General features: G+C 56.7%; 5 protein-coding genes across 5 annotated transcripts, besides 1 other annotated feature; all 5 read right to left on the bottom strand.

Moving 5' to 3' along the window:
- Nucleotides 1-1,097: part of a sequence feature (possible transcribed region) that runs on past the window's edge.
- A 1,725-nt stretch (nt 1,098-2,822) lies between these two features.
- CYME_CML083C (short chain dehydrogenase/reductase family protein) lies at nt 2,823-3,602 on the bottom strand (the record flags this gene model as incomplete). Its single annotated transcript, XM_005536680.1, has 1 exon — nt 2,823-3,602. One exon carries the CDS (start codon nt 3,600-3,602, stop codon nt 2,823-2,825), a length of 780 nt encoding a protein of 259 aa, XP_005536737.1.
- A 1,235-nt stretch (nt 3,603-4,837) lies between these two features.
- Nucleotides 4,838-5,884, bottom strand: CYME_CML082C (hypothetical protein; the record flags this gene model as incomplete). Its single annotated transcript, XM_005536679.1, has 1 exon — nt 4,838-5,884. One exon carries the CDS (start codon nt 5,882-5,884, stop codon nt 4,838-4,840), a length of 1,047 nt encoding a protein of 348 aa, XP_005536736.1.
- A 956-nt stretch (nt 5,885-6,840) lies between these two features.
- On the bottom strand, nt 6,841-8,496 carry CYME_CML081C (hypothetical protein; the record flags this gene model as incomplete). The annotated part of the gene is made up of 1 exon (XM_005536678.1): nt 6,841-8,496. The coding sequence occupies one exon, from the start codon at nt 8,494-8,496 to the stop codon at nt 6,841-6,843; it is 1,656 nt and encodes a 551-aa protein (XP_005536735.1).
- A 955-nt stretch (nt 8,497-9,451) lies between these two features.
- On the bottom strand, nt 9,452-10,804 carry CYME_CML080C (acyl-CoA dehydrogenase, mitochondrial precursor; the record flags this gene model as incomplete). Its single annotated transcript, XM_005536677.1, has 1 exon — nt 9,452-10,804. The coding sequence occupies one exon, from the start codon at nt 10,802-10,804 to the stop codon at nt 9,452-9,454; it is 1,353 nt and encodes a 450-aa protein (XP_005536734.1).
- A 2,784-nt stretch (nt 10,805-13,588) lies between these two features.
- On the bottom strand, nt 13,589-14,812 carry CYME_CML079C (valine-pyruvate transaminase; the record flags this gene model as incomplete). The annotated part of the gene is made up of 1 exon (XM_005536676.1): nt 13,589-14,812. The coding sequence occupies one exon, from the start codon at nt 14,810-14,812 to the stop codon at nt 13,589-13,591; it is 1,224 nt and encodes a 407-aa protein (XP_005536733.1).
- Nucleotides 14,813-15,457: the final 645 nt, after the last annotated feature.

Raw genomic sequence — 15,457 nt, 5'->3', positions numbered from 1 at the left:
ATTGAGACACCTTTAAGATGAAAGACTCCATGTACACTCTACGACTCGTATTCTGAGTGGTGTTCTGTAGTGCGTGAGCGCTTGTTTCATTGCTCGGTACATGCTCGTGACGAGTCCAGAATGCTCCCGTCGATGCCTTCCTCCGTTTCCGCTACTCTATGCTAAGGGGCATCATCGCAGGGGATGCAATGTGCGAGTACGCTGTCCGCTGCACGTGCGAGCGCATGCTGTTCCACTCGACAAGGGATGTGTGGAACACGACGCTGACGCTCGGTGCAACATGTACCGTACGAGAGCTCTAGGCTGGAGATCGAGTCGAGAGATTCTGATCCGTCTGCGTTCGCTCGCATTGGAAGCGATCGTTGTGAGGACTCAAGTCCGAGCCCGTGACCTCTCCCTTCGAACAGAAGAGGCAAGGACATCGGGGAGCATACCCCGGAAGACGTGTCACGCTGGTGTGGCATTTCGCTTCGTTGCTAGTCACACAGCGATGAGGAGTTCTCTTCCACACGGAATCGATCACTGTACATGACGATTTCAGTGCAGTTTGGGCATGAACTTGTGAACGAGTCGGCGAGGTGCGACGTCGAGTTGTTGTTCGCGGTTGGCCTGTGGCGCGACTTGCTGCGCCCGCTACTTACGTTGAAACACAATGATCGAAAACTTGAAGTATGTGTGAATCGAATGTGCTTCACGTACCGAAAAGGGCAGCGTGCAAGCTTGTACGTCTGAACTGGATCATCATACGGGCTGTTTGTCGAATCCTTGTTCAGGGGGCGTCGCGAATCATCTTGATCCCGGCGACATAAGGCACGCCAGCCGAGCATCCCACAACCACCTATGCATCCGAAAGCACCTACGGCTGCACTTCAAATGTTGACGCTGTACATCTAAATAGTTTTGGAAGAAATAGATCATTGTAGCAAGTGCGCGAGCAGTTCAGTGTTGCGTTTTCGTCGGAACTTTCCAGTTTGCTCCCGATATGGTAACGCGTGCCGCAAGGCGCCTCTACAAAAGCGGCTGTTCGTTCGGATCGGCAAGTCTGCGCACAGCAACAGTTACTTTATGTTTGATACAACGTTGACGTAAACCAGGGATCCTTGGTTACACGATCGGTCCCAGCAATCGGGGAAGCGTCCACCATTCCATGCCCTGCGTGCATTGACGATTAGCCACTGTTGGGACATTCCCTGGAGCATGCTGATCATGTCATATGCTCCATCGTGCGTCGAGTCTGTTGAGCGCGTCCGCAGTAGCGTCGCTAGCGACGGTGCAGACGCAGTACGCAGGCAGAACAACTTTGCCATAGAGCGACGGTCGTCGCTTCGAGGCGTGTTGCACGCGTCGCCAGAGCGTGTCGGGTGGTCTCGTCTACACGTTGGGCTCGGATAGTCTGCGTATGCAGGCCTGCCTGTGTCTGCAGCACGACGCGTTGAAGAAAACTGGCCGGTAGAATGAATCCCGGGTAACGAGTTTCTGCTTCACACTTGTGTGTGGAACGCGCCGCGGGTCATCGACACGGGCATTTGCTCGGCATTCACCAGCGGGCAGGTACAGGATTCGGTGTGTTAGACGGCTCCTTCGGTTCGCTGGGCCTTTCGCCTACACGCTAGCATGTGCGTCTGGTGACCACGAGCCTGGGATGTTGCACAGATACAGGGTCACCAGGCGCCAGCGCTGTGCTCCATGCGAGCGATCGCCTCCCATCAACTCCAGTTCCTCAGGCAGCTGCTCTACCGCAAAGAGGCAGCCACAGACCTGTTCTCCACTTGGACGCTGAGAGAGTAGGTGTATCGGGATTCCGGGAACTGCGTCGCCACAATGACTGCAGTGTGATTCACAGTGAGCAGCTCGTGTTCTGATACGAACCAGGGTCAGGTTTTCACCGCAGTTCGCGAACAAGCGCTTTACCGTGCCAGCGGGTGCCGCACGTGAACGCCGGGGACCTTACAATCTCCCACTAGTATTCGAATGTGAATGATAGGTTGCATTCCCTACATGGTGACGAGCTAACGTGGACACTCGACGGTTGCTTCGGTGACCAGTCGACGCTTTCTCCTGAACTACGCTTTGGAGGTGTCCGAAGCCGTGCCCGTTCCTGGAGAACACTTGGTGTGTAGCGGCACCAAGGAACCTCTTGAACCAGATCTGCGCCGACTTGATCCAAAATGCTTTTTCAGTGCTTTCGGGTGGATATGCCAATCTGGATGATCCAGGTGCGCATGCTGAGCGCCTTGGCCAACATGCGTCTCTGCATTGCATTGTTCCACAACTGGTGTGGGCACACGCTCCACCATGAGCGATACTGCCACCCTGAGGGCATCGTTGCGCACGTAACGCCATCCCACTCAAGTTCGGAACAAGAGCACCACCATGAGTGGGAACGGCATCGCTGGGCAGCCTGGGTGCCGGCGACGACTCGGTGTCGGCCTTGTCGAGATTCATGGCTCTGGAGCCGCGACCTGCGCCCTGGTGTGCCCAGTGGCGCCTCGGAGTTCGCTCGCGCTTATCCGCAGTCATTCCTTGTCTCCGTGAGCAGACGCATCGCCCGCGCTCACCGGTAACGCTATCAGCGTATCCAGTACCGTACAGCGTATGGAGGCGAGTTTTGGAAACCGCTGTCCGTGTGGGTCATGGCGGTGCAGACGGTCGTCGGCTGCGGATAATACGCAATATCCGTGGGGCATACTCCCAACGGTCACGACCCGTACAGCACGGAGTACTGCCCAGATCGAGACGCGGTTTTGGAATCAAATAACTGTGTCATGCAGTGCGCCCGAGCGAAAGCCACAGCCTCTCCGCTGGTATGCAGTTTCCACGACTCAGAGGCCAGCGGTGTACCCACCATCCGGAGCAATACACTGCCCGTTCACCACACAGTTTTCAGGACTGGCGAGAAAGAGCACCACCCGAGCAATTTCTGGCGGGTTGGCAAAACGTCCGATCGGTACCCGCGCCAGTACCGGGCCGTGTTTCTCGGGATCTTCCCAAACTTGGCGTCCCATGTCCGTCATAATGATTGACGGGCATACGACATTGCATTGAATTCCGTATGGACCCCATTCTACGGCCATGGTCTTTGTCAGCGAGTTGAGCGCTGCCTTGGATGCACAATAGGCCGCGTGCTCTGGTACACCGCCGAATGCCGCTACCGAACTGATATGGATGATCTTGCCTCCTGCGCCTCGCGGGATCATTGACTCCCGAACGAATATCCGCGAGAGCAGAAAAGGCGCACGCACATTCACGGTCATGGTGAGATCCCAGTCCACGGTGCTCAGCTCTGTCAAGGGGTTCAGGAGCGCTATCCCCGCGTTGTTCACAAGAATGTCAACGTGTTCCCAGTCCTGTACGATCTGTCGCGCTGTTCGCTCCACGGCTTCCGTGTCGGCCAGGTTCAGTGAATAGAAACCCACTTTTGTGCCGCGAGATTCCGCTCGTTTCCGCAACTGAGTCACAAACTCGCTTGGCGTACGACTAATGAGCGCCAAACCCTGGACACCGGCCTCGAGGAAGCACTCGGCGATGGCGGCACCGATGCCGCGGCTCGCACCAGTTATCACTGCCACTTTTCCCTGTAGAGCGTCACTACGAAAGTCCATGGAAACCAGCTGCGGACACTGTAGCCGAAAACTTCAAAAAGTCTCTAAGCAGCGCAAACCCCAAACAGCAAAAATGCCTCGTAAAAAACCGCTGCTGGCTCGCCGCAGCGTCATGGGCGATTCTTTTTCAGAGCACGAGACGTGTAGATAGACCATAGATCCTAGCATTCGGAATGTATGCGTCATGGGCGATTCTTTTTCAGAGCACGAAACGTGTAGATTGACCATAGATCCTAGCATTCGGAATGGATGCGTCATGGGCGATTCTTTTTCAGAGGACGAAACGTGTAGATTGACCATAGATCCTAGCATTCGGAATGGATGCGTCATGGGCGATGCGCTCCAGTACCTGCATGCGACTAGTCGGGGAGACGGATGCGTACTGCCGCGACGCTCCAGCCTCTGCACCTGAGGCACCCTGTTCCGTTTGTGGCGGTTTGTTGACGGGAATGCAGGTACGCAGACTGCACTGACGAGGAACAAGTCATCGTGATCGTCTTTTTGCGTGCACGCTTGTTCAGCGTTCTGCCCAGTGCAGCGCACCGTGCAGCGTTTATGGGAATGCCACGCTTCCGAAACGGAGCACATGGGCCGGATTCGGGTACGCTGACTGGAAACCGACTGATGTAGACGCAGTGACTGCGTGCGACGTTCTCGACCTGTGGATGCAAGTATAGATGGTGTCAAGTAGCACGCCCCGTGCTGAGCACAGGGTCGTCCACGGGCGCGTTATCTCGAAACGCGCAGAGATAACAAACGTGACTGCTCCCAACCTGCGTGACATCTGCCAACATGTTCACAAAATGTTACGTTATCTTGTTTACTGCTACGAGTCTAGCGCTCGAGTCGGCACGAGAGGCGTGTACGAAACGCCACGAGCGTTCCGGGGCTTTGCACAACCCGTTCCCTGTACCGCCGTCCATTCCTGTTCCCCGACAACGTTAAGAAAAGCAGCAGGCAGCAGCGACAGGACGCACGCGATGGAGCAGCAGCGTTACCACAGCGCTCATCATACCTTGCCAGAGACCGAGGTTCTGTGCGCTTTCAGGGGCTCGTTCATCACTGCGTGGAACAAGAAATGGCAACGGGTTAGCTGGCGCACTGGCTATGGTGCCTGAAGGTCATTTCCGCTAATAACATCGTTGGCGACGCAACTAAGTATCATCCGCATCTTGTCTCGCTCGTGCATTCCGGTCTGAAACCTGGGACAAATCGACCCTGGTTCCGAACGGATGCTAACAAGCCTGCACGGACGCACAAGCGCATAAAGGATTCTCTGGATCCAGCTCCGCATCACCATCTATTCCGTTTGCGTGATCAGACCTGGGCAGGGAGTTTGGAGATAGGCCTGCATGGGTGTGATTGGTGGAGCCTTCACCAAGGCGCGGCTGCAAATCAGCCGCAGCTGCGAAGACCGGCCCTTGACCGTTCAGCCACGCACGATCGAACGCAATCATCGCTTCCGCAACCTGTTCAGAACCGAGTAAATGAAATTGCCAGAGAGCGCGTAAATGCATGAGAAACGCGGTGCGAAGCGCCTCGTACGGATGACAAGCCGAGCTGGAGGCGTTCACCCGCAGCCGCGCTACAAACCACGGTGCGAAACGCCTGACAGCGTCCCGCACGGAACGGTCACCTAAGATTGGGTATACCTCTTTCAAAAATGCATTCCAGGCTTTCATCAACACCTTTTCGACGGGTAGCACATCAAGAAACTGGTCAATGCGGTGATCCGAGAGCTGAACAAGCCACGCGTCGTCGACTTCTTCCAGCTCAGAGTCGTAGGCGGCGAGCACCTCATCCGGACTCATTGGCGCAAACGTGAACGAATGGTAGTACGTACGATCAAACAGACGCGAATCGCTACTTGCTGCAGCTTTTCCGGGCCGCTCTCTTGGCGTTTCTCTGGAAGCAGGCGCTGTGGCACCGTTCGCAGCGGCGGTCATCGGTACTGTCTCGCTTGTAGACGTTCTCCAGGCGCATCGTTGTCGCAGGCGTCCGGAGTGGAGCGTTCGCGCTTGGCGCAGAGCTGGCGCCGACCGCGTTCTCTTCTGGCGCCTGTCTGTCGCGTTGCCTTGACGCCGGCCTCGCGTCGATCGATCACATGGCTGCACGTCCGGCAGGTTCGCATATACGGCGCCTTGGCCAGGCGAAGCAGCCACAACGGATATTCTCGACCTGGAAATAAGCTTTGCGCCGGTGCCAGCGGCGGTGGTTGTCGCCCCAGCGAAATCATGCGCAGAACGTCCGCTAGCTCTGGATGCTCGTGAAGAGCCCCTCATCGGTCGTTCGCGCTTCGTTCCATACGTGTCCAGGAGCGGGCGTTGCTGACGTTGAACGCTTACACTGCCAGCATAGCGATCCGTGGAGGCCAGGATGCGCGTCGTCCGAAGCGTCTCTGGATTCGCTTTCGTTTCAGGTGCTGCTCTTGCCGCACGCCGTTTCCTCGTTGCAGGGCCTGCAGGAACGTCCGTTTGATGCTTGTCCAAGTTTGTCCCGCCTGCATCGAATCCCCCCGAGCTCGCCACGTGCTCCTCCGACGCCGTCAAGCGACCACTCGTGCTGCGCTGTCCGCGAGCCGCCCGCACCGGCTGGTCTCTACGCAGCAGGTTTCCGCTCGCGCGAGTGAGTTGTTCGCTGAGAAACAGCCAGCACTGGCGACGCACATCCGATGAATCATCCCGATCCCATAACGTAGAGAGTGCGCGCAGGTAGCAGCGCCGTCCACCGTCGCCGGGCAACTGCTGCGCACCTTCGCGCAGATCGCTCTGCAGCGCTGGCCGGGCGGAGGCATGGGCATCATCGCTGGTCCGTGCAGCGGCGTGCCGGTGCGGATCGCGATGCGTGCACGCGCCCCGCTTTCCCGCGCACGCACAACCTACGGCGGGTGCTCGCTCCGGCGGCGTCCATGCCAGTGCATCCGCGGCATCCGTGCGCTTGCAGACGCGACCACCGCGCACCTTGCGGTGTGCGCGATCTACCCCTGGATGCCGTACGGCGACGGCAGCGCTGCTGTCCTCGACTCGCAGCGCGTCTGATGCGCAGTGCACGCGCATCGCACGCATCCATACGTGCGTGGGCGCGCGTCGCGGGCACCTGCGCGCCATTGTTTGCACGGCGTCTGCGAGGCAGCGCATTGCGTGCTGCGTTTGGCGATCTGGAGCAGGCGCTGGAGCCACATGGATGATGGATGCGGGATACTGGGTATCGCTCGATTCTGAGCCACCCGTGAATAGCGTTAGATTGATCCCTGGGTGACGGGATTCTGATGCCTCGTCATTCTCTGCTGAGAGCGGGGGTACCAGATCTTCAAACGATGGCCAGTATATCGCCAAGTCATGTGACGCTTCCAGGTGTGTAGCATAAGTGCCAGCAGGTGCCGGACTCGAATCCCGCACCAAATGCACGTCAGGGTGGAGCGGTCAACTGTGATCAATGCCTGATGGGATCGTGCGCCTTTGTAGCCGTTCCGCATCGAGACTCCTGTACAGTGCGCGGGTGGCGAGCGCCAAATACGGTAGCGCAGCAGAGGAGCCGCCTTTGCTGGCTCCACGAGCCCGTTCGTGTCAGCGGAGTTCGACTGCCATCCATTGTACTTCGCCTGGACCTTGTCGGATTCCCAGGGACGCATGGGGAGCTCGCGAACGGCGGGTGCTTGCAGCATCTCGGCGCGTTTTGGTATCTTAAGGCGCTGGTTCGTGCCCGTGCTCCACGCCGCTCCATACCCGGGATGCTGTTCTCGATGGGGCCGCCACTCGATTCCCAACGCGAGTTGAGGCGCGTGCCCTGGAACCCATACTGCACCAGAGGCATCGGCCTGGAGCTCCAGCAAGTATATTTGGTTCGGCATCCAATGCCCTGTTGCAGGATCACACAGTTTTAGTGCTTTTCGCCACACCTGCCCACAGGGCACATCCGACGACGTAGCTGCCAACCCGTCGGGTAACCCATTCGTTGAATAAGCATCTCGCTCCGGAATTAGAAGCGGCAATTCCGCCCGTATTTCTAAAATCGGATATTCCGTGGGAGTTATCGCTCCCAAAAGGCCTAGAAGCTCGCTCCGTAAGTCGAAACAGAGTGTTACAAACGAGCACTCCGGTATGCTAATTGCAGCGGGCCAGTGTTCCGGATGCAGCGGAGCTCTGGGCTCCACGGGCACACGAAACGATCGCTGCACGATCGTTCGCATCCGAGCCATCTCGGTTGTGATACCCTTGTGTGATTTCAAGTCCGCTGGAGGAACCGAAGTTTCAAAATCGAGCATAGTTTCCTGATTGAGTGCGATCATGCCCATACCCACGGTAACTCGCATCAGGGCGCTTCTGGGCATACGCGCTGCGATGCCGTTCGTTGTCAGCGCTGAGAACTTGTTCGCACTGGGATCAACGAATACTGGCCCTAGGTGGAGTACGAGCTCCTCAGACTCACTTCGAAAAGCCAGTTTCAGACGCTCAATGAACGCATCCTCGGTGAGGTTCGGCCAACAGGTACGATCTGCTCCGGTGAGTTGTCGGTCTCGAGTAGAATCCGGTCTCCACAATCCCAAGGAGCATAGTAATTTTCCGCGCAGAATCCGCTCTAGCAGGCGACCTGGATGACCAGGTTCATCCCGTCGTTTTTGCGTCCGTTTTCGGGACCGCTCTTGAGGAGCCACCAGGTGTCGTGCCCAGCGGTGCAGACCCGCGTGTACAGAGCGCTGCAAAAGGTACTTGTTGCGACGTCGTCTCTCTTCTAAAAGCCTATAAAAAGCAGCAATATGCGCCCAGTCTTCTGCTCCGTGGACGAGTTCCTGTTCCGAGAGCGGAGCTGAGCCTTGCCCATCAGCGTAGAGCGCAACTTCTGGAAGTGTCTGCGACGGTGACGTGCACCTGGGCTCACTCGCGAACGCGCTCATTCAAGTTGGCCAGCTCGGAAGAGTCTCCTGGTGCATCCACCGCTCGGACTCGAGTCAGGCGCACAAGCAACACTAGCGGTGTGCCTGTGTCGCGCTCGAAGCCGCCAGACCCTGAAGGTTCCGTTTCCGCGCTGCACGTCCAACGGCAGGGTGCTCGTGACGCGAAACGACACCTTGCCTGCCCAGGAGCGTCTGCGACTTTGCACTACCCCGTGAGTGACCACTGCTGGTCGTGGATGCGCGCACTTGCAAGTGACGTCACCAGCGGAGCGGAAAACGCAACGTAAAATACCACCCTAGCGAAAACGTTGGAGAAACGCTTGCCTGGAAACGGTGGCTACAGAAGCGCGCGTTCGAAAGAGCGCGCGTTGCACGAAGGCGTTGCAGTGCCGGTTGCCTCAACGGAAGCGGATATCGCTCCCAGTGGCGAGGTTCCCGTTGTTCATAGTCCAATCGTTTTGATTTGGAGTATGTGGAATCCGAGCCACGAGACGGCGAGTGAGCGCTTAGGTGCTCGTCGAGGTACCCACGCAGACGCTGTTGGCGGCTCTCGCTGAAAAGGCACACCGGGCTGGCGACTCGCTGCGCGACTCTGGCGAAGCATCGAAAGAAGTCGACTTTGGTTATTTTGCAGAGAAAAGCTATAAACAGGTTTACTCACGGTTGCTGTGCGACTGCCGGACGAGGACGTTGTGTTTGCGTTAGCATTGACCAGAGGAACTGGTCAACATCGGACGCTTTGACCAGCGCACAACCGATGTTTCGATTGGCCCAAGCGGCATAACTAGACCGTCGTGCGCGTAGTTCTTGATGAAATGGTTCCCTCGTATGCGTATTTTCTCGATGCAAACCTCGTGTGCCTCCGGCATGATCTGCAGAAGTTCGTTCATCGTAGAAGAACTGCGGCCATGCAACTTTGGTCGCAGACGCTCGAGGTCTCTTGCATCGTCGATTGCTATGAATCATGACGGGTGTGGTGCGTTGCGGAAAGGAATCGGAAAATCGTTGCTAATTGCATGTTTTCCGTTCCTTCGTAAATTTTGCCGATGACTGCATCCCGATAGAACTTTTCAGGAAGCGTTTGCCGAATAAAACCCATGCCGCCCATCCACTCGATACAACGCCGCGTCAACCGGCAGGCAGTCTGCGCAGCCAGGAGTTTTGCCGATGCCGCCTGACGAGCTATCTCAGCGAGATGTGCAGCTGCCGATGTACCCTGGTGCTCATCAACGAGTCGAGCAGCCTGAAATGTTAGGGCGCGAACGGCTTCAAGCTCTGCTGCCGCCTGTGCGATCTGGAACTGCAGGCCCTGATTATCGATCAGCGGACGGCCAAACTGGCAACGTGTCTCCAGATACGGAAGCGTAGCGTCCAGAGCACCTTGGGCGAGGCCGATCATCTGGGCCGCGATGCCGATGCGTCCTTCGTTGAGCGCTCGCATTGCGACCCGATAGCCTTGGCCTAGTCCACCGAGGACTTGGCGATCGGCATCGATGACGCACCGGTGAAAGTGCACCGGACAACAGGAGGTCGCGCGGATACCGAGTTTGTCTTCTTTGGGGCCGATCTGGAGCTGGCCCAGAGCCTTGGCTTCGTCTACGTTGTCGATCACAAACGCAGTGATGCCTCGGTGCTTCTGAGCTGGATCTACTGTGGCGAAAACCAGCATCCATTGTGCTTCTGCTGCGCTGCTGATCCACAATTTTGAGCCGCTGATAACGTACCGTCTGGATGTTGTTGATGTAGCTTGCTCTAGGTCGGCATGTGTGCGCAAAGAAAACGCGTCGGAGCCTGCTTCTGGTTCACTCAGTGCGAACGAACCCACTGTATCTCGTGCGAGACGCGGCAACCACAGTGCCTGCTGTTCGCGGGTGCCAAAGTGCAGCACGGCACGATTCAGCAACGTGTTCTGGATATCGACAACGAGCGCAACAGCGGGATCGACCTTCGATAGCTGCTCGATGGAGGCGCAGGTTTCGACAAAGCTGAGTCCACTACCGCCAAAGTCGGACGGAATTTCCATGCCCATGAGCCCTTGCTCAAAAAGAGCTCGCCAAAGACTAGGTTCAATGCACCCCTGCTGCTCTCGAGAGAAAATCGCCGGTGCGATTTGCTCTCGGGCAAACCGCGCGACTGTCGCCTGGAGCACAGACAAGTGCGCCGCGGTTTGAGCCCCCGCGACTCCGGCAGGCGTCGCAAGCGAGCGAGTTTGCCCGTAGACTTCCACAGAGTAACGCGGCACGCTTCGGTCCAGTCTCCGCTGAAAATGCCCCCACCCGAAAAGTCTCAGTCTAAATACCCGAAGCATAGCTGGCAACGGCCGTGTCTAGTGCCGGACTGGTGCTGGATACGCTCAAGGTTCAAGTCTATTGTGCTAGAGGAGGATGCAGGCGTGCAAAACTCCAAGCACCGCTCTCAGGCAGCCGTATACGTCGCTTGACCAGCACGCGCTGCTGTATCGACGGTGTGCTATTCCGTTCAGCTTGAGAGCTGCCGATTCGTAGTGAAGCAGCTCATCCAGTGCGTCGCCCGGAAACGTTGACCGGAGGCGGGTGCGCTGAAGCATACACTGCACCCTCCCGTGCACATCTCGGAGTCGCGCACGCGCACGCAGGTCGCGAGATTGCGCGCCACAGCTGGCTGTTTCTTTTTTCGCTTGACAGAACGTTTCGCCTGATAGGCATACTCTTGTTTTTTGTGCGATGGATATCGGCATTCGGGAAAGCGTCCATCGTTGCAGGCGTTACGTCCAAGTTCCACTATCCATATTTTCCATCGGAGATACAGGCCATTGCCCGTGCTCTGTCGTGCACTGTACCTGCTGTGAGCGTCTGCGATAGCACCTGTTGCGTTGGTGCTGACGCAGTTCCGAGACGCATGAGCTTTGCGATACAGCGGAGGGCGTCGGCTCGAGCAATAGCTGACTGCTGGATATATGCTTCGCTTCATCGTTCGCATCACGTCTGTGGTACGGCGGACGATGTCGCAGGGAGTCGGTGCTCGTGCGCCTTCGCTAGTCAGGGAGGCGGTGCGAGCATCGCGCTTTCCCGATGATACGAATGCGCATGTGAGGTATCTACTCGAGCTTGACTTGCTCCAGAAGATGCAGTTCTGCGCGGCATGTCGAAGTGAGTGCGAAACCGTAAGGGCGCATGCGATGCGTCCTCGAGAGCAGTTGAGGATTTTCCCGGCAAGTCATGGTGCCGGGCAAACGCGCAGAAACGTACACTCTGTAGCCAGCGTATATAACGACCTGGTTCACGTCAGTCGCAGCGCGGTGCTAAAGCGCAGGTGCGTGTGCAAAAAGTTATCCAGCCGTTTTTCCGATCGACGGATCATCAGCACTGACCAGCGATACCCGGTTGCGTGATGCAGATCGGCACTGAAGCGAGCATCCGTCGTATTGCATGATCACGTTCAGTTCCGAGCAAACCAACAACGCCCACCCCTTCCACGGAGTTCATGGTCCATTCGCAGGCCCTATGGCGACATCACGCAACCCCTGGGGTGCGGTGCGTCCAGGGCGACGCTTCAGCAAGGCTCCATTGCGAGATTAGCGTTTGAAAAAAAAACGCCCGCCACAGCGTTGACCACGTGCTCTGGAATGCGGGATGGGATGTGTGCCAGCTCGCAGGTACTCGGATATATACCCATAATGGCTGCGTCTGACACGGTACGTTCGATTGCGGGAAGCTAAGCCTACGCTCTGTCTGCATTCTTCGCAGAAAAACGCAAACTGGAGAAAACGCATGGTCTCTGTGCTGGTCTGAGGATGCAACTCGCGTTACGATTGCGCGTTGTGCATATCAAGTATACCGTAACGTGAACGAGCCCACACACGGGCATAGAAACGAGTATCGTAGAACCATGTCAGGGATGAGGTCTCTTCGATGCACGCGGACGAATGCTCAAGGTGTGCGCTTGGTCAGAACCGAGCTTCAGTGAGGATACCCATCGGCATTGACGGATACGACGCATGCTTTGCTCTCCGACGCATGGGCAAGAACCGGCAGAGAAAACACCGCATCGCTGGCATTTCCGAAGGATTCTTGCTCAATCCTGAACGCGGATGCAAACAAGCTCATGTGTTTCTTGCATCGGACGCGATTGTCTGACGACTTGGTGTTGCCTCCGAGAGTACCATTGTATGCAATTTGATACTATGGCAAAAAATCAAATCCGCACATGCACTCAAGTCCCGCTCAATGCGTAGAGTATTAGAACAACGACATCTTTATTGTTCCCCGCATCCAAGCTAGTGCGCGACGGCGCGATATCTATGGCCCAGAACGGATACCCGTTCAGTCCTGCCAGTCCTCCTTGGTCCAGCATTTCTACACTCCGAACAAGATGCGTCGCTTGCGGGACAAGTGCTGTACTTTCATTCGTCTATGGTTCGGCCCTAGTGGCTTGTTCGCGACGCTAGTCGCAAGCACTCGACGCTCGGTTGTCGGTGCAGCGTCCGACCCAGTGTCCATCTCACGACGCTGCCGTCGGCAATGTACCCATGTGCGACTGTGACCGTTCTTTTGCGTACGATGCACCTGGTACAAGCCGCCACTGAGGGCGCTCGGCGTTACCGCGTCCACTGTTCCAAATTTGAGCCGTCCAGCACCCAGTCCGGTGCGACGATCACGCACAGCAACGACTGGATCCATCAAACGCATTCACATATTGGTCATCAGCCGGAACCAAGGCCAGTGTATCCGATACCTCAGCTAGTGTCCTTTTCCGATGCAAGCGTGAAGCTCCAGTCCGTGCGCCAATCCAAGCGGAACCACATGGATTTGGATCGGGGCTTTGCGGGGAACCCCAGCGTCTTTTGCTCAAGGACTCCCCGTCAGAGCAGCGCCTGATCGACGAGATTCGGTGATGGCGTCCGCCAGGCCCCCAAACAAAACGCCTCGATACAGCAGCTCAGGCACGATATCTCTGTGACATACTGGAGCATACATCAACTCCGCAAGTCCCCTACATCCATGCCGATGACCCATGACCAAAGCATCAGACGCCTCGAGCAAACTCCAGTCTTCCTGAAAAGTTGCCCTGGCGCCGCACATGCCAACGACTCTGTTGCTTGACGCATTACTGTTCAGATCGCTGGACCGTGGCGTCTTTGCGAATACGCAGCGAGTGCCTCTACGAGGCGTTTTGCACCCTCGGCCAACTCATGTGGCTCCAGCCAGGAGAAGCTCAGGCGTAAGGCACTGCGATGATGGCTCGTGTCCGTGGTGAAACGTATGCCCTCAAAGAAACTCACGCCGTGCTCATGAACACAATACTCGAGGAACGCAGCTGCGTCAATTTCGGATGGCAGCTCTATCCAGACAAAGAAACCACCCCTGGGTCGCTGGTACTTGATTCTCAACTTCGGATGCTTTGCCAGATGATCATCAAGACTGTCGCAGAGCTGTTTGCACGCTGCAGCATAAGCTGCTCGCAGACGATGGATGTGCTCTCGTTGGAACCCCGATCGTAACAACTCCGTGGCGATCGCAGACATGAAGGGGTTGAGTCCACCACCGCTCAGCAACAGACCGGTTTGCAGAAACCGCTCTATATACCGTGGATGAGCGTCGATCCATCCAAGGCGCACGCCAGGTCCCAGTATTTTGCTGAACGAGTTCATGGCGATCACAGTGGGTTGGTTTGCATCGTCAAAAGCGCGCAGAGATAGCGGCTGTTCGTCGCTATTAAAGCTGAGGAGCAGATACACTTCATCGCTAGCGATCTTGAAGCAATACTGACGCGAGAGCTCCACCAGGCGCCGCATTCGGTCTCTGGACATGGTCATGCCGGTGGGATTCTGACAGATAGGTATCGTGTATACGAGCGCTGGTCGAAACGTGGGATCTTCCGACAGTCGCTGCTCCAGTAAAGCGACTTGCATGCCGAATGCATCCACCGGAATGCCGACAACGTTCAGACGGTAGTCCCGGAACGTATAGAACGCCAAAAAGTAGGACGGGTCTTCGACAACGACCAAATCTCCCGGTGATAAAAGCACGGAGCAGACCATATCGAGAGCCTGTCCGCTGCCGTTGGTGATCATCAGGTTCTCCGGGGTAGCGGTGCTCGAGCCTGTCTCGCTGTGCAGCAGGAGAGCGATCTGCTCACGCAGTGCGAGCGGACCCTGCGGGGCACCGTACTGAAGATGGCTCACTTCAGCGTCTGGCCGTACGCGAGACTGACCAAACGCCTCGTATACAGCGCTCAGTGGCAAAAGGCGCGGGTTCGGGTGACCTTTCGACAGCTGGATCGTCGAGCTGCCGCCCAAGCCGTACAAAGTGGCTGACACTGAATCGGAGCCCGGCATCGTTATGTGCAGGGAAGCCTTCTCTACAAACAAAAAAGACTTTGCTTTCGTTCGTGAGTGAATTTAAGCAAGTGATCCCGTCTATGCACCACCGCGTTTCACGGGTGCCGGATACGCTGCGGTGTTGTAGCATCGCATTGCACTGAGCGCAACACATGCAGCGATCTGCTGCGCTGCAGCGCCGCCTCTACTTGTCAGAAACGCTTCCAATGCATACTCGGAATGATGGAATAATCGAACATAGTGATTGTCCACGTATTGCGCAGAAGAAACGTTCCCGGGGGATATTCACGGCAATCCAGCTTTTCATGGTTGCTGCACTGCACCATATGAGTTCCTTGCTCGAGTCGAGAATCCGATCCCACGTCTCCAGGCCACGGCGTTTCTTTCAGCGAAAGTCTTCAGCATTTCACCACAGTGCTCACACTTAGTACAAGACATTCCTTCGAAATTTCGCTCGGTAGAAAACCACTGGATGCTTCTGAAGTACGAGCTACTTCCAAATATTCGTCAAGGTGTTCAGGTCTCTTTTGTAGGAAGTGCTTGCTCGCGGTATTGCAGGTGGCATCGCACCGTGCGGAGAATCCCAGGTTTCATTGCCTCGCGATCGTACGTTCATTCAGCTTCTTGTACACCATCTTGTGC

The sequence above is a fragment of the Cyanidioschyzon merolae genome, chromosome 12, assembly GCF_000091205.1.
Source record: "Cyanidioschyzon merolae strain 10D DNA, chromosome 12, complete genome".
Taxonomy (NCBI): domain Eukaryota; phylum Rhodophyta; class Bangiophyceae; order Cyanidiales; family Cyanidiaceae; genus Cyanidioschyzon; species Cyanidioschyzon merolae.
This window is presented reverse-complemented; position numbering and strand designations above follow the sequence as displayed.